This window comes from Drosophila ficusphila, unplaced genomic scaffold (genome assembly GCF_018152265.1).
Source record: "Drosophila ficusphila isolate 14025-0441.05 unplaced genomic scaffold, ASM1815226v1 contig_286, whole genome shotgun sequence".
Lineage (NCBI taxonomy): Eukaryota > Metazoa > Arthropoda > Insecta > Diptera > Drosophilidae > Drosophila > Drosophila ficusphila.
The window spans coordinates 3,190,082-3,210,622 of record NW_025064189.1 but is presented as its reverse complement, the minus strand read 5'-3'; the positions used below and the strand labels follow the sequence as shown (position 1 = coordinate 3,210,622).

Here is a 20,541-nt window from a genome sequence, read left to right as displayed (position 1 = left end):
AAAGATGTGCGTGATTGAAAAAAACAGACGGAGGAGAAGGACGCGGAAGGATACAGGACCAGACATCGGACAACTGCATTAGCCTCCACTCCTATATTTATCCTGTGTAAAAGGTGCAATTTTGATCGAAAGAAAACGCAAAACGAAGTATGGAAAATAAAAAAAAAAATCTTCGATTATCCGAAGAAAAAATACCTTTGCTCTGTATAAAAATAGTTACGTAGTGATTGTCAACAAAAATATTTAAAAACTATTAAGAACATATTTTTATAAGAGAAAAGGTTTTAAATTCTTAAGATTAAAAATATTACATAAATTCTTAATTCAACCTTAAAGCTCTGATCGTTCCAAATAACTTTTTTAGTAATTTTGTGGAGTTAATACTTATTAAAATATTGCTGTCTTTAATTTAAATATATATTTTGGGACTCTAATGAATGAAGAAGACTCGAAGATTCCATTTAACTTTAATTTAAAGCTAAGCTGATCCAGTGAATTGTAATAATTGAAAACAGGCATTTTCACCATTAATGAGCATTGTGAATAATTAAACAATCAATAAATTAAACAAAAGCCAATTCAGTTTAGAATTTCACAAATACTTAACTTGCATTCTGATTGGTATTCATAGTAAATTCTTTTTATATTTTACGGAATAACTAAATAAAAAAAATAGCAAAACTGACTTTGTAATGCAGCAGAATAATAATGTTTTGATAGAGGAGAATGCAGAATAATAATGTTTTGATATAGAGGAGAAATCTGGAAGCAATTTATATTGATTTCAATTTCAACTTTGACCTAATTTAAACCCTTGAGCCATAAACTTGTTGCAATAAAGTTAAGCATTTTGCATGCTGCAATTATTTAATAATTTAAATCCTATAATCTCCACATAAAACCCTCAGTGCACTTTAGCACGTAGTAATGAATTCTTTGTGCAAATACGTAATTTAGCTTACAAATTTGTATATATAAATTGAAATAGGTTTTATTTTGGGAGGAGGAATAATACTTACATCGTAATTCTCGGGCAAACCAGGCGGACCCGGCGGTCCCGGCGGACCCATGACTCCGGGCAGTCCGTCGACGCCTGGCTCGCCCTTCAGCCCCTGGGCACCTTCGGACCCCCGGGCGCCTCTGGCTCCTGGCACTCCGGTGGCTCCCTGGATAAATGTTAACGGAAACGAGACGGAATAGAGAGGGGATAGAGGGGGGATTGAAAAGGAGGAGGGAGGGGGTAGAGGTGAGGGGGTCGCCAGCAGCGACAGAGAAATAAATCACATTAGTGGGCGTGCATACAACGTGTCCTGCGTCCTTAGAGCTACAAATCTACGTCTACATGGCAAGTTCTACACGGTCTGCTAGCTGAATATTTTGTGGGGGGTTTCCTCATTCGAGGTCTGGGGTTCCTAACTGGCTGCGGTCGATTTACATAATCGTTGCGTTTTAGTCCGAGCTCATTAATCTACGCGGCTGGCATGTGGTTCGGTTTGGTCTTCGGTTTTTCGGTTCTCAGGACCTCTGGGATTGGATTTGAACTCGATTTTGGGATTGCGGAGGGGGGTTAGCTTTTCGGGCCTTCGACATTCCAATGGGCATGGCATGGATGGGTAAGCCCCACAAAAAATGTGTCTTCCGATGTTCTTAATCTTATGCAAAATGGTCACGCTGTGAGCCATTTGCGTGCCATGTCCTTGTTGCTGGCCAACTGTGTAGTCGTGTAGCTCGTGTAGCTGTTGCTTATCGCCGTCCTTTAAATTAATTGCCATTAGTTAAGGGATTAGCAGTGGGCCAACAAAGTTGTCGCTGGAATTTCCGGTATGCGCGCCAGCTTGCCATATTTCACCGGGGCAGCAAAGGCTTTTTGATGGAGGAGGAGGATGGGCATAAGCATTGCGGGTTTTAGAGGATTTTCGGGGGAGGGAGGAAAGGGTCATTCAGCAGGCCGAAGAGGATTTTGTGGGTCGTCGGAATTGGGCTGGCATATTTCCCTAGCTGGGTGAAAAGCTAGCTGCTGCTGGCAGTGGACCGCAGAATGCCCGGCATACCGCTTTCCTTTTGATGTATTGCATCGCATTGAGGAGGCTGCGTTCCACAGGTTGCTGGAGTGGCCCAGAAAAATCCGAGAGAGAGAGATTGAATGGAGGACACGACGACGACGACGACGACGGCTTTAGAAGTTTCCGTCTGTCTTTGGCCTGCTTTCGCTTTTTGAATAATTCCCAGAGTAATGGACATGCATTCATCGTTTTGTGCTATACTTTCGGTTAGCTGCTCAAAGTTTTTTTTTTCTATTTTTTTTTTTTTTTAGCCCTATTGCGTGATAAGCACTTAAGTGAGTCGAGTAGCCGAGAGGAGAAAAAGAAGAGAGGAGTTCGTAACATTGTGGACTTTGCCTTTGACCCGCAGTCACACACACACTCACTAGAAATGGAGTAAATGGCAAGTACGTAGTCAAGTGAAGTTCAACACATGGAAACGGAGACATCCTTTGTGTGTTTCCACAGCGAACTCTTATGGTTGCCAAAGACGTTACCAGTTGATGAGATAATATAACGACTAGCACCCGAGGAGTGGATAAGTGTTTAAGCGTGAGCTGGCGCATAAAGAAATTCTCTTTACGATTCGCTTCCATTTTCTCCTTTTCCTCATCTTCTTAGTGTGCGTGTGTGTGTGCGTTAACGTTTTTTCCATTTCCGGTTACACGCACACACTTACACTGCAGTGCAAATTATGATGTTTGACATAGGAAAACATGCAACCCCCTTTGGAGATCCCCTGCCTCATCCTCCTTCGAGCCACTCTTCACTCTTCGAGATTAGACGATGTGTGTAATGAAATTGAAAATGTGTTAGATTCATGTCAAATATTGCCTTTTTGCCAACCCGTTGTAACTCGGAATTGCCGTGCACACAGATAAGCCCGTCGAACGGAAGAAAAACACGGAGGAAAGTTCCGCATCAGCCATCGAAGTCCTAAGTACCTTTCTGTTTGATTATATGGTCCGACGAAGCCTGAGTGTTTCTAGTATACGACTTATTGACAAAAATAGAACTGAAATCTCTTTCCCTACAATCAGTATGTGAGCTATAATCTAGTTTCCTGATAGCTTCTATATTTCAATAATAACAGTACGTTCTGCATACTTATTCATGTTAAACAGTAGTAATACAGTTCTTCCTTGAGTTAATTATACTAATGAATGCTCAAATATAATTACACATATGTATAACCCTTTTGAAATTAATCTCTGTCTAAATATTGAATGTAAATAAATTGAAAGCCTATCCTAAATTTCCTGCTAAACTTATTGCCATAGCTAACTAGTCTTCTGACAGCGTATTGAAATTGGTATAGGAAATCAATCAATAGGAGAGGGGTCTGTACTTACGGTGTGACCAGGGGTACCTGGCTTTCCATCCTTGCCCGGCGTTCCGGGCGCTCCTCGCAACGTTTCCCGCAACGACTCATTGTCCTTGATGGCCTCTAGGATATCAGACGCATTACATGTACACTCGCCAGTGTATTTCTGGGGGAGAGATGAAAAACAAACTTAGCACCTGGCTGTGCCTGTGGATCGGATCGCATTACCGCCGCACATCGTTATGCCAGGCAGGCAATTTCGCGTTGCCCACCACAACTGCACAGAGAAAAATTCTTTATTGCTATAAGATTGCTTAAATTTCATTCTAAATGAGCAATAGAGCAACACAATAATAAATAATATTGTATTAATTAGCTTCTTATTAATGGCTTAAGTTGTTTGGTAAAGAAGTAAGTTGATTTCATTTTAAATTAGATGGAAATGTTTCGAAACATTTTCCTTTCAAATATTGTTTCTTGAATTATAATTCAATATAACTTTTAACAGACATGGAATATTTATTTATTTATATATTTATTTCATTTTTTTTATTATATATTTATTTATATATAATATTTATTTTATTATTTATTTATTTATATATTTATTTTATTATATTTATTTATTTTTATGATTTAACTCAAATTTATTCTTTATCATTTTTTATTCTATATTGCTCATTAGTATTTTTCTCTGTGCAGATGCTGGCGGCGAATAAGTCTCAATTTGCAATACTCACAGCCCCCGCACTCGTGGTCTCGACAAAGGGCGGATAGGCGGCCGTTTCGCCTTTGGGCCCGGGCGGACCCGGCGGTCCCGGCGGACCGCGAATGCTGTCGCCCTTGGGTCCGCGCTCTCCCTTCTCGCCCTTGATGCCGCGGTACGCTGCAAAATAAAATAGAGGAGCAAAAAAGAGGGAAGATAGAGATTGCATTAGCTTTGGACACATTAGCCGGAGTGGAATGGACTCCGGCGGGGCAGCACTCACGTCTCTCGTGCGAATATGTCGTCTGTCCCGGGGGCTGCATGCCACTGGCGTCGAAGATGTCCGTCGCCTGCGGAAAAGGGGGAAATCGAATACTCATTAAGACACGAGTGCAAACTGTTGTCGAACTCATCATCGATTTTCACTTCCACACCGCGGCATTAACTTATGGCTAAATATAAATATTTAATTATGCAAAGTGCAGCCAGACTGCTGACCAATATCCCCATTTTATGGCTTTTCAAGAGCACTGTCAATAGCAATAGCAATATCAAATTGCACTTGCTCCATGAACCAACAATTACTCTATTTGTTTTACTCTTTTTTTCGCACGGTGCACTAACCTCGTCGTCTGTCTCCCAAAAATCATCATTTAAAAGGTTAACTTCCGTTGACTCTTCGAAGGTAATACTCTAGGGGCCAAAAAATATGAAAGGAGGAAGGGGAAACAAATAAATGAAAAGGGGGAAAACAGTTTAAGCAAACAAGAATTTGGAAACCAACATACCTCTCCAGATCCTTCCATTAGAAAAGATTCCTCATCCTTAAAAAATAAGAGAAAATAAAAATAAAAGGCCAAAGTTTTAGGTAAAGAAAAAAAAACAAAAAAGGGGGATGAAATATATGTAATAACTTAAAAGGCACAATAATAAAAAAAAATATAAAAAATAAATACACATTTTTAGATAAATAAAAAGTTTTCAAAAAAAATTTAAATTACTATTTTGGCTTATTATTTTCTATTGCCACATTGCAATGCATTGCACTTCACATTTGCAGGCTTAAACCAACCAGATTATAACCGATGAACTGTTTAATTCACAAATTTAACCTTACTGTGCCTGGATTAAAAATACATGATCGAATAAGTGTATCTGATTACATGTTATTTGCGGCATTAGCAGTCTCAATAAATAAACGCAAAGCCCATGCAAATATTCTCTCACTTATGGAGACATAATGCAATTTTAATGTAATTTGTCAGTAAGATGATTTGCCTGGCCATTCATTAATTAATTTAAATTTAAACCATTTCATCGCACTCTATAGCTGTTGTTGTTATTGTCGTTTTTGTTGTTATTGTTTCTGGTGGTGGTGACCCCAATGATGACTTACCGCTGTGGTTGGGGCGACCGTTGCCTTTGGGGGCGGCATACATGTGACGTTTATGGCATCGGGATTACCATAGACATTGATTTTTTCTAAATAGCCCTGCGTTAGATATTGACGTTTGTGTTAGCAGGGAAATATATGCATACCATAATGCGAGGGGAATAATTTTCGAAACGCTTTTCATCGAGTCCAATGCACAAGGCACACAGCCCACAGGCTCCCCCATACATAATAAATCAATCAATTTGTATACTATATATATATAAAGCTATAAAGTATATCCCTGTTTAAGCCCACGAGTAGAACCAGACGTAATTGCCGCAAATCGAAATTTATTATTGATGTTAATTTGCAACAGTAACTGCCGACCGGTTCAACTAATGTGCCGTGGTTTCGGATTTGAAATTACAATTAAGCATGCATATTTCACATTGGCCAAAAGGGGCCTGGCCAACTAACCACTTGCAGCCAGCAGGCAGTCGAACTGCTAACCGCAGATACTAACTACGGAATACGGAATACGAAATACGGAATGGGCCTATAAAGACAATGAACCACAAACAATGCGCAACGTTCCCGGGTTCCTGAGTCCTGAGTCCTTAGTCCTGCTCCTGAGTCTCCTGCTCCCGATTCTGATTCCGATTCTGATTCTGATTCTGGTTGTGATTCTGAGCCCGCTTCTGTTCCTGGCTGGCAGACCCACTTACCCAGATAGAGACACAAATGCTCAATGCACATTTGCCCATAAACTCAACCCCTGCAAATAAAAATGGCAGCAAACACTCAGGCCCAGAACTCCGGTTTTCAGGACTCGAGGAGACCAGTTCGAGGATCCCAGGACTAAGCCACCGTAATGGCAGCCGGTTATTGTAGTTGTTGCTGCTCCTCCTGCTGCTCCTCTGGCTGCTCTGGCTGCTCCTCTTGTGAATGATAGTAATGGCCGAGGAGCTTTTATGCTGCCGCTCAGCTAAAAAAGTTTTGTCTGAGACGCTAACTCGTTGAATTTCGGGTTAAAAGCGTACTGGCGAGGCCCACAATGGCTTAATATTCGCCGAGTCTGTGGAGGACTCACAATCTGGCTTTTGGACCCCAAGTTTATGGCAGAAGCAGAATATACTATACATGGCTCGGATCACAAAAGCGAGAATATAGAGTTTTAGAAATTTAAAACCTACATTTACCATCTTTAAACTTGAAACAGTTCCGTAAAGAATTTTATTACATTAAAGGAAATATTAAATGCATAATTCTTTAATATTTAAATTTTATGAAACAAAAACCAATTAAAAACTTTAGGTGTTCACCTTTTATTATAGCATATATTTTTAATAAATTTTTTTAACGAAAAAAATACCACTGCATTTTAACTATTTTTTGACAAGAACAAACTTCGATTTTTAAACAAGTTTTAATATTATCTTCTTCTGCAAAATCCCTGCAGGTTCACGAACTCCGGTTCTGTTCATCGCATAAACTTTGGTCAATGACAAAAGAAGGGGTTTTCAGAGAGTATTTATATGGGAATCGAGGGGAAGATAGCGGGTTGCTACACACACGTGGCCCATCAATAGACATTGAAGTGCGCATTGTTCGCTATGTTGCTTGTAGCTTGTTGCTGTTGTGCCATTGAATGCGGATATTAAAGTTTTCGCTTTGTTTCTGGCTCTGCTTTGTTTTGGTTCAAGAAAACTATGCGCTAAACAAATGGCAAGCCGGCGAAAATCACTGGTCGGAGAGTCAGAGCATGAAAGCAATGTCCGGGTCCGTTTCTACTCTACTCTACTATATATGTCCGTACTTTTGTCCGCCATGGTTTGTCCGTCCGTGGTCGTGTCCGTTTGGCCCAGTTTCCATTGGAGCACGTGCTTCTAAGTTTTTTCTGCTTCTGTGTGTGTGTGTGTGTGTGTGCAACAAAATTAGCAGCAAGGAAATTCACTTGAAACGGAAATTAAGCCGCAGGAAGTGGCATTTTTGGGCGTGAGTCGCCATCGCCATTTTGGATTTTTTCGCTACCACTGGCTTCTGCCTCATTATTACCTGCATTTTTGGCTAAGTAAATTGACAGCAGTTAGCATTGTGCAGTTGCCCAACAAAGGTAAAGAAAAACAACATTTTATCTGCATCACAATTCTGTGAAGGTAAAACGGAGGCCCTTTTTAAGGATATCGCATTCTCTGCTGGAATAATAATAACTGTTGCCGTATTATTCTGTGTACATTTGCTTAGCCAAGTATTAGCTTTCACAGTCCGACTTATCCCTTATTTCCAGTGCGGATCTGCCAAAGGAAAACTATCTGGGCATCGCAAAAAGGACTTAACCTCGACCGAACCGAGAACCCTTTTCGACCGCTCCTTCAGTGCGGCAGAAATTCAGAGCGATGAACTGATAAGAGGACATCAAAGCCGCTCGCCTCCGCAATATTGTGCACGACAACAAGCCGCTGCAAAGGCAACTGGCCACCAAAAAAGGCGTAAGTAAATAAGTACACGGAGAGAAAAATATATAAAAAGCATTCATAATGTGAAGTTACTTGATATATTAGAACAACTCTTTTTTAATTGTGACCAATTAATAAATTCTTAAAATAATCTATGATCTTTATATATCGAAAGAATTTCTTCATAAATAATTACAGGATACATATGCAAGAAATTAATTAAATATATTCGATTTAAAAATTAAAAAGAAAAGTTCTAATTTATTTAGTGAAGTACCTATATATTTTACCATTCAGTATTATGAAATTGGCTACCTAAAGTATCACACTGGCTTATTTATGAATATGAACTTAGACCCCAGACTTTTTTCTAGTGCACTTGGGAATTGTAGAGGCGAATGACAACAGCAGTTGTGACAGAGGGTCAAGCGCAGACAAAGGCCGCTTTAAATAACGAAAAGCTGGCCGCAGGCTAAAGAAACATTTTCGGTGCCCGAGATCCTGGCGGAATGTGATTTTAAGGTGAGCATTTAGCTTAAATAGTGTCAGGCTAAGAGTTGGAAGGATGCAGAAGGGAATGCGAATGGGGATAGGGATGAGGATGAGGATGAAGATGGCAGGATGGCGACTCGGAGGAGAAGGACTCGGCTCAGCAGCAGCGGCAGGTCGGTCAAGTGGCGCAGAGAGTGCTCCGAGTGCCATGAGCAATTAACTGGGCTGAAAGTGCATGTGCACACGGACCATATGTGTGTGTGTGTGTGTTGTGTGTATGTTGTGTGTGTGCTGATGCTTGTGCATTTGTTGTTTGTTCTGTGCCGCACATAATTAAGGCCAGAAATGAACTGAAATGCGAAAGAAGCGGAGCAAGGACACAACATGCCAGCAAACCAGGAGGAGTGTGGGTTGCGAATGGGAAATGGAAATGGAGGTGCGGTAATATTTGCGCAGCAGCAAGGCGGCTTTCATTGCCTAGCAATGAGTCCTTTGCTCCTGACGAGGGTTCGCCCTGCGTATTGAAAATAAAGCAAATAATACGCAAATCGTTGACCCTTTTCCATTTGCCATTCGGACGAAAACCAGAAAGGTAAACCGTCCTTTGTCCGAGCTTCTCAGAAATGCCAGACACGTTTCACGCTGCAAGTTGCGAGAATAAGAAAAAGGACTCACAACTTCGGCGAACAGAAGCTCCACCCACGCTCCTCTGCGGCTGTCTGGCAATTTGTCAAAAATGTGTCAATAATGGAGATCGATTGGGGGCCTCTTAAAAATTAACCGAAAATGGATTCGGTTCGAATGAATCCATTGCCCGGCAATAACTCTTCAATTGTCTCAATCAGAAAGTTGCGAAAGGAACTTGGGTTCAGTCGATGTTTATCGAAACTATAAAATGTTGTTTGTGTTTATTTGCCAAATAAGATTTATTTATTTTAGCCGCTGTCATGCGGAGCTTTACGACACATTGTTTGACAACTGTTGGCAGTTGTGTACGAGTTTTAACGATAGCGATTCGTCTATAGACTATTTTATTTACATTTAATTGTTGTCTCTTTTATCTCTGGAAAGCCTATTCAAGTTAAAGAATTATAATTTATTAGTAAAACTAATTTAATTTAATTTAAATTCAAATAAATCTTTAACTAGGCAGAAAAGTGTTAAGCTTCCTGTGGAGGTCATAGCTCAGGGTAGCTCTCCACACTCGTACACATCTAGCCTGTATTGAATTACATTCAGCAAAACTTAAAGCCGAGCTTAAAACGTGCTCCCAATGCCACAAAAGGTCTGCTCTTGAAGCCACTTACCTCCCAACATTTCTCATGTCGAGAGTTAAATTCTTAATTAAGCACAAATATTTAATAAGTGAAATTTACGGTATGCGGCAGCATCAAAACAAAGGAAAGCTTTAGGCATTAAGATTACCATAAAACTGTTTCCGCCATCCATGCTTACATACTCTAATTTTTAGAAAGTTTATTAGGGGTTTGATGGTATACATTTTTAGTTTTTAACGAAATATTTCTTGTTTGAAACTATAAGTTTTCAGGTTGATTTCAGTTCAAAGTTTTTATGAATTAATACAAATTCAAGCATTTTTTGAGAAGACTAGATATTTAATTCTAAGATATATATTAAAAAAATAAGAATTTTGTAAAACGGGAATCTATTTTCATTATCAGGATTAACAGATAACCACTACTTTTTTATTTGAGATTAAAGTAGTTTTTCCTCACCGCTTTTCATTTAATAATCTAGAGTATTCGTAATGGCACTTGATTCGTGAAAGCTTTTTAATTTTTCTCAGTTTCCTCTACCTCTTACATAACGACAATGGCAGCCAACAACAGCGGAAGCGGATGTATATATATCCTCGACTCGCTCCGACACAGTTTGAGGTTCTTAATTTGCTTGTGTATGTGTGTTTGTGTGTATCTGTGTCTGTGCGGGAGTATCTGCATTTGTTAGCTGTTCTGAGTTCTGGCAAAACGTGCACTCGCACCCCCCGAAAAAAAGTTATGCTCAAGTTAATAGATAATTAACCATGCAAATTGCCGCGCAACAGTTTACAGATACGGGTGTCTCATCCTCGTCATCATCATCATCATCATTATGATCATCATTGGCATAGTCATCGTCATCGTCGTTTTCATTTTCATTTTCATCGTTCACAGATTCAGTGTCTCTGTGTCACCGGCAACATGCGTAAGCACTTTGAACGCGGCGACTACCTGTGCCACCAGCCACCAGCCACCTGCCTCTTGCCACCCTCACCACCTTGCCACTTGCCACCTGGGCGCGCTCAAGTACAAAAGAATTAACTCTAATTACTTTGTAATGTTGATTAAGCCTGTTAGAGCGCATTAAATATGTAAGCGACGTTTTGACATTTTCAGCATATTTGCCAGCGGCTTTGCGGGGTGCAAAAACTATATGAATTATGCACACTTGCCACTAGACTCCCGTGATCCTAATTTCGAATGGAATCCGGCTTTGGCTTTAATTTGGCTTCAATTAGCAAGCCGCATAAATGTTCAAACAATTGGGTTTTCAATTCGCTACAAAGTATGTATTTCAATGGCCGCACGAATGGAAATTGAAATGGGAATACCAAATACCGAAAAGGCCGAATTTAAATTCAACTTTATAGCCGCCAAACGACAGGCGGTCGACAGCCAACAACAAACAAAACGCCAATCCAACTCGGAACTCGCTGAACTCGCAGAGAACTCCGCTTTCGACCTGGCCAAGTTACCCGGGTCATAGCATAGTTTCTAAATCACTTTCTGACAGCCGTTTCGGCCCTCGGTAAAGTCAAGTTAAAAAAAAAAAAAAAAAGAAAAAAAAATAAAGGAAAACACCGGAGCAACGAGGATAACAATCGCTACGTCAAAAAGTTGCGCACTTTTTGTAATTTTATTTTATTTCCGTTTAAATGCGTGCGCCGCCCCCTCGTTGCCACTTTTCACTTTTCGGATGAGCTGGGGTCTGAGGTTTCGGTGCGATTTTAAAGCTAAATTATAGCAGCATAAATTTTTACGGCCCCCTTTTCCGAGGGGGGCGGACTACTACTTCTTGGCCAAAACGAACGAAAATAAGGCGGCGGCCAGGTGCAGGACTTAATTCTCTTTACTCTGCACTTGACTTCAGAGCTCTTTTTTCTGACACTCGACGGCCGTTTCAGATTTTATTTGATGCCCATTTTCATTTTTTTTTTTCGGCTGCTCTTGTTTTGCATATAATCAGAATAAATTACTTTGCACATTTTGCGGCACATAAATTATTTAAGACGCAGTCGCATCAAAGCGCAGAGAGCACATAACGCCGAACTCACACACGCATTTTTAGCATCTATGTTGTGTACAGTTGTGCTGTATGCTTTTAAGGACCGAAATGGTAATGGCCTTAAAATTAAAAAACATTTCAGCTTGGCCATGAAGGTTGGGGGAACTCTCCGAGGGAATAGGGGGTTCAAAACCATAACTTAAATAAACTCTTATTTCAAAAAGAAACACAACCAAAAACTGGTTAATGTTTATATTAAGCAAATATAATATTATTGAAAAAATACATTTTTTTTATATATTTTATTATTTCTGTAGAATGAGAGTCACATATGTTATAGTGGCTTAAATGTTTTTATTTTAGCTGACACTCTTATGAATAAGCAGGATTAATATCATGTATTTTGTCAATTAATATAAATAACATGTTCTCTGCTTTTTTAAACAAGTTTTTCTTATAGCATTAATTTGAATGCGTACATTTTCCAATGTCCATGTGCACCGAGCAGAAGTGACTATCTAAATAGTGGCAGAGAGACAGAAATGGAAAAACAAACCGAATCCGAAAAGGAGAAGAGGGGGAAATGAATCTAGAAAATTGGGGGAATGGGAAAGGGGGGAGGAGGGAGGAGAGCGAGGGGACTTGGGGCCTCAGCCAGGGGACCAAAAACAATGAAACGGCAAATGCCAACCGCATAGTGACAGATTTTTTTTAATTTTGCTAAAAACCTACGACTAATTCTCAAACGAGCTGACACAAATCTCGAAAAGTTTTTGCGCCAACGTTTTTGCAGAAGCGTCTGTCGTCCCCCGGTCCTTCAGTCACTTTGTGTCCTTCCCTCTCTGCGACTGTCACAGTGCCTATCTGGCCGCCTGTTTATCCTGGGGAGTACGAGGCACACACTATATATACAGATATACACCAGATGATACATATGTACCAACTGCAGAAAAAGAACTCGGAACAGGAGCTTCTGGCCTTTCGGCAAATGCGAAAAGGATGTTTTACCAAAAAGCTTAAGCTAAATATTATGCATTAAAATATCTATCTTAAAAAATGGTATATTTTAATCTAAATCTCAATTAAATCCTTTATTTAAATACAAATAAAATCTCTATTCCACAAACTTTTAAGTTCATGAAGATATATTGTTTTTATCTTTTTATTTATTCAAGATTGTGTGTCACTTTTCTGCTCAATGAATTTATTAGTATATTTGCATCTCTTTATTTACGTTATTGTTACCCCAAGAAAGAATATGAAAGCGGAAGGGTTACATCTGCATTTTATTGTTGGCCAAAAGTGCCGGCTACAATTAGTTTAAAACGAGAAAAGCTCACAGAAGCAGAAAAAATGGAACTAACGTTGTGTATAAACCAACACGTTATGTGTATGCTAAAGATTTGTCAGAGTTTTTATGCCTGTGTGTGTGTACGTTTGTATGTTGATTTAGACAATTTATAAACCCAAACCAAACAGACTGTGACAATGTTGCGTATACGCAGCGTAAACCGTTTTCCTGAAGCAGCTGCAGCTACAGAAAAGTATCCACCACTCGAAGCACAATTCAAAACAGATGCACAAAAAAGAAGACAAAAAACAAGGATGGTTGGCAGAATTTCAGAGATCAACTCTTCTTTGAAATTAACTTCACTCAATGCTAAAATGGTTATAGTTAAATTATTATACAAATTTCAACATGGAAACCCCTAAGATCATAAACAAACTGTTGAAGGAAGCGCCCAAAAATACAAAAGGTTGCAAAGAAATTGCAGATCTCCGAAGTTTAATCATCGAAATGATGAAACCCCGCATGGATAAACTATATCAGATCTCAAAGATGCAAATGGTTCCATCCACACGCGATGAGTTTTATGATGAAGAAGAAGACTGGTGGCCAGATTACGAATTGTTCTCGAATTCACTAGCCATCACCGATATGAATGTGAGTTATAATGCTTAATTTTTTTATTATTAAATTAAATAATTAAATCGCCAAATTTTTAACATTTTTAAAACATATTTATATAAACTGCTTCTTTCTTAAGTAAACCCATTTAATAAATTTGAATATTTATATTCAAAGGGCCTCCTTGTCTACACCCAAGATGCCCTAAAGGGCATGCCGGATGACTTAAAAGCCATTGCTGAAAAGTTTGACTTTGCCTACATGGTTTCAAAGCCCACAAATATTCAGAATAAAACCAAAAATTACCGCCTAGCGGAAGAACTAATAGAGGACATCGGAGACTTTGTCATTCACTTCAATCGTCTGTGCATTAAAATACTCGACGATCGAAGGAACATCTATGATCTGGCCGCGTTGACAAAGGACACCGGCGATCGAATCAAAGTGAAGATCTTCGACGAACAAGCTTTTCTGAAACTAGTCTCGCGAATTAACAATTTGCGGAGCTATATCACAGATTTCTGTGCTCTTTTTGAGGCGCATGTGGAAACCAAGGAGGAGGATGAAGCCAATCCGCTCGATAAGTTTGCCAAACGCCGGGGAACGCTTCAAATGGCAACCGTTGATAAGGGCCAGACTTAAGCCAGATCGATCAGGAAGTCATCTCGTTCTTTATTCCCAGGGCTTGGCTTCCATCGCTTTCATTGTACAATACACACACACACATGGCAGACACAAAGCACACAGATACACAGATACCAAGATACAGATACATGACTCCGGCATGGGCGGTAATAAAGAGTTCGCCTCCAGTGTATTGGAGTATCTGGGAAAGCTTTTTATGCTTCAAAGTCAATATAGTAGTGTGCCATGTACAGAGCGCACAGTTTTAAAACGGTAAGTATGCCTTTCAGTTACGTGGTCGTGTGTGGTGACACACTTGCCCCGCCGCCTTCCCGCTGGCCAACCGAAGCAAACCCATCTCAGCCCCGCCCAGGCGGCCCATCAGCCCTCCAGCCACCCACCACCCACCACCACCCATTACCCCCACCCTTCCGAACCGACCGACCGCCCACCCACCAACGGCCCCTTGTCAATGGGCTGTTAGTTGCTCCGAGCACAGACGCCATTCAAGCGGAAATGCAGCACCGAAAGCCGGCTACGAGCTACACTCAGGAAATTTGTATATAAATTAAAAAAAATATTCTTATAATACATATTTACCCTTATTTCTTTGAAAGGGTTAAGTAACCCAAACGAAGGCAAAGATATTCCCTGATGGTCTGAGAAAACTTTCTCAGAAACAATAAAAAATCTTTCATCAATAACGACATAATGGTTAGGATATAAAGTAATTAAATAAAAATCGAAGATATTGCCACTCCCCAAAATCTGAGAAAACTTTTACCGAAACACTTGAATACATCTTCACACCGACTTTAAACCAAAAACGTCAAATTGCTTACTGGATAATGTAATTAAACCTTTAATTCTGTTTATAACAATAGTTTGTTGTCAGTTTATTTTTAAAATGGACGTCGACCTTGAAACAATATCTTTATTCAAAATTATTTTCAAAGGCTTTATAATACTTTTGGTTCATTTTTTAGCCGGGATTTTAAAAATTTTATTTTGTTTAATACAATCAAACTACAACAAAAGCCAGAGTGCAAAACCACTTCGAAAGTATATTATACATACACCTAAATATGATTATTGAAAGGAGTTTCTGTGGTACAGATTTAGTTTACTAAAAGAGACTAAACTCCCCAGTCTCCGAATCATTGCGAATCCTTTTGTTCATAGATATACCAAAATCTTAAAACCATTTTATTTTTCTTTCTCTGTGAGGTCTGTTAACGGGCACACGGCAACGAAAAAAGAGCCAGAGCCAGAGGCAGAAACCTCCATGTGAAGTGTGTCATCAGTTTAAGGTTTTTGTGGGCAGCACTCTCACACAGACAGAAATCCACTCTCACACACACACGCACACTAATAGAGACCGGCACACACAAACAGGCTCAGAGGAGCGGAGACAGCGATATGGAGGAGCTACACTCACGAGACCGAGCAGCCCGTATTTTCATAATAAACAAATGGGTTGGATGGTTGGTTGGCTTAACTTTCGGGCTGCCAGCAAGTCGCAGATAGCAGATAGGAGATGGCAGATAGCGACAGCCACCGCTCCGTATTCCGTATTTGTTAGCGCAAATCAGTGCTATTTATATTGCGGCGGTGGCAAGGTACGAATATATCCCGGCGCACATACTATATCTCCGGCCATATCTGGAGTCCGACCCCCGGGGGCATCGCAGTGCGTGGCGCTTGTCAACACGCTTGCCAACTGCAGCTGGAGACTGAGACTGAGGGGTTTGCATCCAATTTGCGGAGCAACGCGAAAAGGGCTACATACTCAGATGCAGATGTAGATGCATCTGCACAGTTTGCGATGAAGAACAACCTGCAAGTTACCCGGGGATTGTAACAAGGGGGGAGGACATTTGTCTTAAAAACAAGCTGATTTTTTATATTAAGGAGCAACTCTGAATACAAAGTAGTAACTACAGAAATAACTGAAAAGTATTGTTTACAAAATCATTATCAATAATCTTCTTCTGATGAAAAACATTGAAAAATATTCTAAAAGATATTAATTGTATTTTATTATAATAGATACAATATTTTCATTTCTTTATATTAAGTGTTTAATATCTCAAACCAAATATTTTTTAAATATTTCCAAAAGTCGTACCATAATCATGACTCATATCAGGATCGGTGAGATAGAGCACAGCTGCACTTTGACTGGGGGAAACTTCCACTGCAGGTTGTCAATGCAACAAGTTCAAAAGGCGAAACTTTGCTTTGCCTATCTCCCTGTCGAAACCGCAAGAGTTGGGCCAAAGTTGCGCTATCTTTGCCATCAAAATTGAACTACTGCCGTCGTCCTCGAACTCCTGGCGCAGCACAATAATAAATTTATTACGGACGGTTGGCGGGGCGTGTCGACGTCATCATCGAGTTCCAAGTTCTCTCCTTCTACGACTCCTCGGGTGCGTGCAACTCCCTGCCACTCGACTGGCATAACCCGTAGTTATAGTGGCATGCTGCGCTTTAATAAAATATTATCATAAACGTAACGGAAGCTAGTTTTTCATATGCTTATTCCCAGCCAGTGGGAAGAAGCTTTCACAAATATCCGTATCCCCGTATGTTTGCTCCGCCAGTTTCCCTTCGCAGGATGGCAACTGGAGTAATATGTTTTCATAAATCAAATGTACGGAGCGTTGCTCAATATTTAATGTTTCGCCTTTCGGAATTTATACACATCAAGAATGTGGGGATTATATTTGAAATTTTCGTGAAGCAAAGCTTCTCAGCACGACACTCATGAATATGAGAAACGATTCCTTGCTCTGCCAGCAAAATGTCGAGAGCTCGACTTGACTTAATTCCAACCGACGTTTTGGGATTTGCTGGTATTTAGCAGGGAAAGAAAATTCTTAATAACAGCCTTTTAAAAAATTAGAGTCATCAGTTTCGTTTGAAAATAAATACAACCAGTGAGGGTATATTTTGTAAGTAAACACAGATACGTTTGCCAACATTTCGCTTTGGCATTTTCTATCTGAACTGGCCGGAAACTTTCATTCTGCTTTCAGGGTACTCGGATATTTTCATTATTTATTGCCAGCCACGAATGCACATACACGTGTATGTTTGTCTAGGTAAATCTAGGGAAATGGAAGGAATGCTTTTCCGGTAGTTTTTTATTGCTCAATCGAGACGAGGCTAGTGGGTGTGAGTTAATACCGAAGGCTGGCTACTTTCTTTCCATCCCACACAAATGTTCTTGGTTGCTCCTTCGACTTGGGGTGCAAATGCCTTTTTTATGCCTTCGAGGGATACCGCATAACATGTACCTTATTAATTGGAATTGCGCAACAAGGAAATGGAAATCGACGAGTGGCTTGGTAACACAATACTTGTCAGCCCATAAATGTCCAACAACTTGGGACGAATCGAATCGCTAAATGCATTAACTATAATTGGCTTTTGCCTAATTTCGCTTTTGGCTAATTAGGCACTAATGAAACCTAATAGACCTTCCTAGTAAGCCACATATCTAAGCCCCGGGGTTTCCGAAGAATCAGTCAATAAGCCAACTGCTGCTGGCAGTGGATAACCACCTTGTATTAAGCAAGGACAAATTGCCTGTCAATCTACGTGTAATTTTTATAAATTTCCAATTGTGCGCCAACCGGATTTTCCTTTCGTTCCTTTCGCGATTTTCTCCCCCCTTTTCCTCCGTTTTAACTTGGGGTCGTAATTAACAGCGCCAAGGAAACTAGGAAAATAGCGACAACAACCAACGGCAAGCCTGTGTAATGTAAGTCACTGCTAATGAACCCATCGCTGGTTGGTAGTGGCAAATAGTTGTCGGGAGGGAGGCAGTGGGTTAAAAGCCAGTGGGTGGTGGTTGGTTGGTGGGTGGTGCCAGGTGCGACAGGTGAGACAGCCCATGCAGAAATGGCTTTATTAACAGCCTGACTCCAACCCACCGCTCACGCTCCGCTTTTTAGATTTTTATTGCTAAACTTTGTTGCTTTGGTTTTTTGTGCTGGTTTTCCTTTTCGCGTTCACCATGTTTATTTGGTTTTGTACTGGGAGAAAATATGAAATGTTCATCGGTAATAATATTAATTTTTTTGTAACAAAAAAAAAATTACTACATTTTATATAACAAGAAAGGAACTTTTCTTATTGATATCTTGCTTCCTTTCTTGTTTTTTGATTTTACTTTTATTCTCTTTGTGAATTTAATGGTAATCACTGTAAAAATATAACAAATATATAACTATAGCATATGTAGCTATACTATTTCTTATTTTATTAGATATTTTTTTAAATGTATTAGTTTTATTTTTTACCAATTCAAACAAATTTTTTCTTGTGCATGAAGATGGAAATAAATGGAAAATAGAGCTCCCATATCGAAGTCAGTCCGTTAACGCTTGTCGACATTCACCTTTTCCGTTCTCATGCGACACTTTGAATGTTTTAAATGGTTTTTTATTACCTCGCCCCTGCCATTTGCTCGCTTTCCGCGACTCGTCACCTGTATCCTTGTTTTCGCCCTCGTCCTGCTCCGCTGCTGCATAAAATTAGTTTAATCACTGTTTTCAGACTCGACTCGAAAAGGGGAGAGAGAATGGCAGGTGAGTGCCAGCCAAACCCATAAGTAAGCGTAAATAATGGAAAAGCAGTGCAACTATGGCGAAGGACACAGGACAAGCCACGCCCCTCGTCGTCCTGCGGGTGTCAATAGAAACATTAACTGGGCGTGCTGACAAAATTAGCACAACAATTATGCAGGTATTAGTCGAAGTTTGCTCTTACTGTGGCTCTGTATTGGCCGGTCCTTTGGGAAAGGCCTTTTGAGGTGGAAACAATGGAGGAAAACGTTTGACAGAAAGAAGGAAAAGGTTTTGCCGTCATGGGAATAGGACCCTTTGCTATTTTCTGCTGCCTTGGAGGTCAACTATTTATTTAAGTTTGGAAAAATTTGTATAACTCTTAAATTTAAAGCTTAAAATTTATTTATGGATAAAGCCCTTTGATATAAAAATGTATCATTAACTAAAATATGTTTGTTATTATTTATAAGCACATATTATGAATTAATTCCTTATTAAAAACATCTTTAAACCTCATTTAGTACATAAAACCATTTAACAACAAGCTAAATTAAAGAGGCAAGCAAACATCAAAATAAGCCACACATTAAACTGAGTAAACTTAATTAAGTTTAAGTGCGTTTCTCTTATTTAATTTCAATGAAGTGCAATATTTTTCCTAAATATATCACTTCTCACTTGAGATGTCATTAGTTTAGCATACTGTGTGAAAATTCCAAATACTCTGTGGTAAATCAGTTAGACCAGTTTCCACAATTTAATTAGTGTTTATATATAGAAATTTCAGAAATGCTAAGAATATCACATTCCACAAAGACCACAAAGGAGAAACGCTAGCTTTGTTGTGCAAATACTTGCGCAATGCTTTTGAGAATAACAACTAATGAAAAAGGCCAAGGTTCATTAAAGGGCAGTTATCAAAGCACCTTGATTGAATACCGTTTCGGCATTTTAAACCGCAAGCAAACCATCCACGAAATAGATTGCAAAAACTCCCGTTGCGTATACGCCGCGTGGGCAATAACCAAAAGCCCAACAAAACTTGAACCCAACTCGTTACACGAAAAACACAAGAAGTGCCGGACAGGTGAGCGGACCCGTGTCAGGTTTATCAATTTATCTTGTGACCTAGCGTCGGGAACAAAATGCTTATAATGTGTTCTAATAATTGCAATGGCTTTTTATTTCCACGCTCCGTAACAAAAACGGCAGTGTTTCACCTGCTGGGTGGTAAAGGTAATGGGGTCGGGTGTGCTAGACCAGAGCGAAATGTGCTGTTGTCATGAAACATTTGTCACAATAAACTTTATTTGTTTTCGTGTACTGCAGGCACACGTGCACATAGAGGAATTCGAGGTTACAACACTTTAAAGTCTCATTTAAATTGAAATATTATATTTAAAAATAATTTAATTAAGCTAAATGCAAAAACTACTACGTAACTAAAAGTGGTTTTACGATTAAAAAGTTTCATAAACAAATCAAATTGTCTATTCGCTGAAGAGTTTTAATATAGTAAAACCACTTCAACCAACTTTCATGCAAAATTATAATTACAACTTTATAGTTTTACAGTGATTTTTCTAGAAATTTATCAGCGGAAAAAGATCAAAATAAACAATGAATAATTTTATATATTATAGTAAAATTTCCATTTATCAAATAACAATGATTATGTTCATTTATAAATTTTAAGGGGCTTTTATGACTTTCAACGCATGTTTAAATGCGTTCTAAAGCTGACTAAAAAGCTA

At 39.4% G+C, this 20,541-nt stretch overlaps 2 protein-coding genes across 2 annotated transcripts in view; one reads left to right on the top strand and one right to left on the bottom strand.

The window, feature by feature from the left end:
• The window catches only part of LOC108089476 (collagen alpha-1(XVIII) chain), a 60,232-nt gene that overhangs the window by 16,571 nt on the left and 23,120 nt on the right, over positions 1-20,541 (bottom strand). Inside the window, 7 exon segments of the mRNA XM_017187739.2 lie at positions 1,020-1,166; positions 3,395-3,532; positions 4,107-4,252; positions 4,356-4,422; positions 4,697-4,765; positions 4,861-4,896; positions 5,469-5,564. Coding sequence (XP_017043228.2) covers positions 1,020-1,166; positions 3,395-3,532; positions 4,107-4,252; positions 4,356-4,422; positions 4,697-4,765; positions 4,861-4,896; positions 5,469-5,564 — 699 coding nt within the window.
• On the top strand, positions 13,327-14,423 carry LOC108089478. The gene is made up of 2 exons (XM_017187753.2): positions 13,327-13,625; positions 13,767-14,423. The coding sequence occupies exons 1-2, from the start codon at positions 13,380-13,382 to the stop codon at positions 14,229-14,231; spliced, it is 711 nt and encodes a 236-aa protein (XP_017043242.1). The 5' UTR covers positions 13,327-13,379; the 3' UTR covers positions 14,232-14,423.

Coding starts and splice junctions, on each gene's coding strand:
- LOC108089478 (XM_017187753.2), top strand. CDS start 13,380: ATGGAAACCCCTAAGATCATAAACAAACTGTTGAAGGAAGCGCCCAAA. Junction 13,626..13,766: donor TAGCCATCACCGATATGAAT/GTGAGTTATAAT, acceptor TTATATTCAAAG/GGCCTCCTTGTCTACACCCA.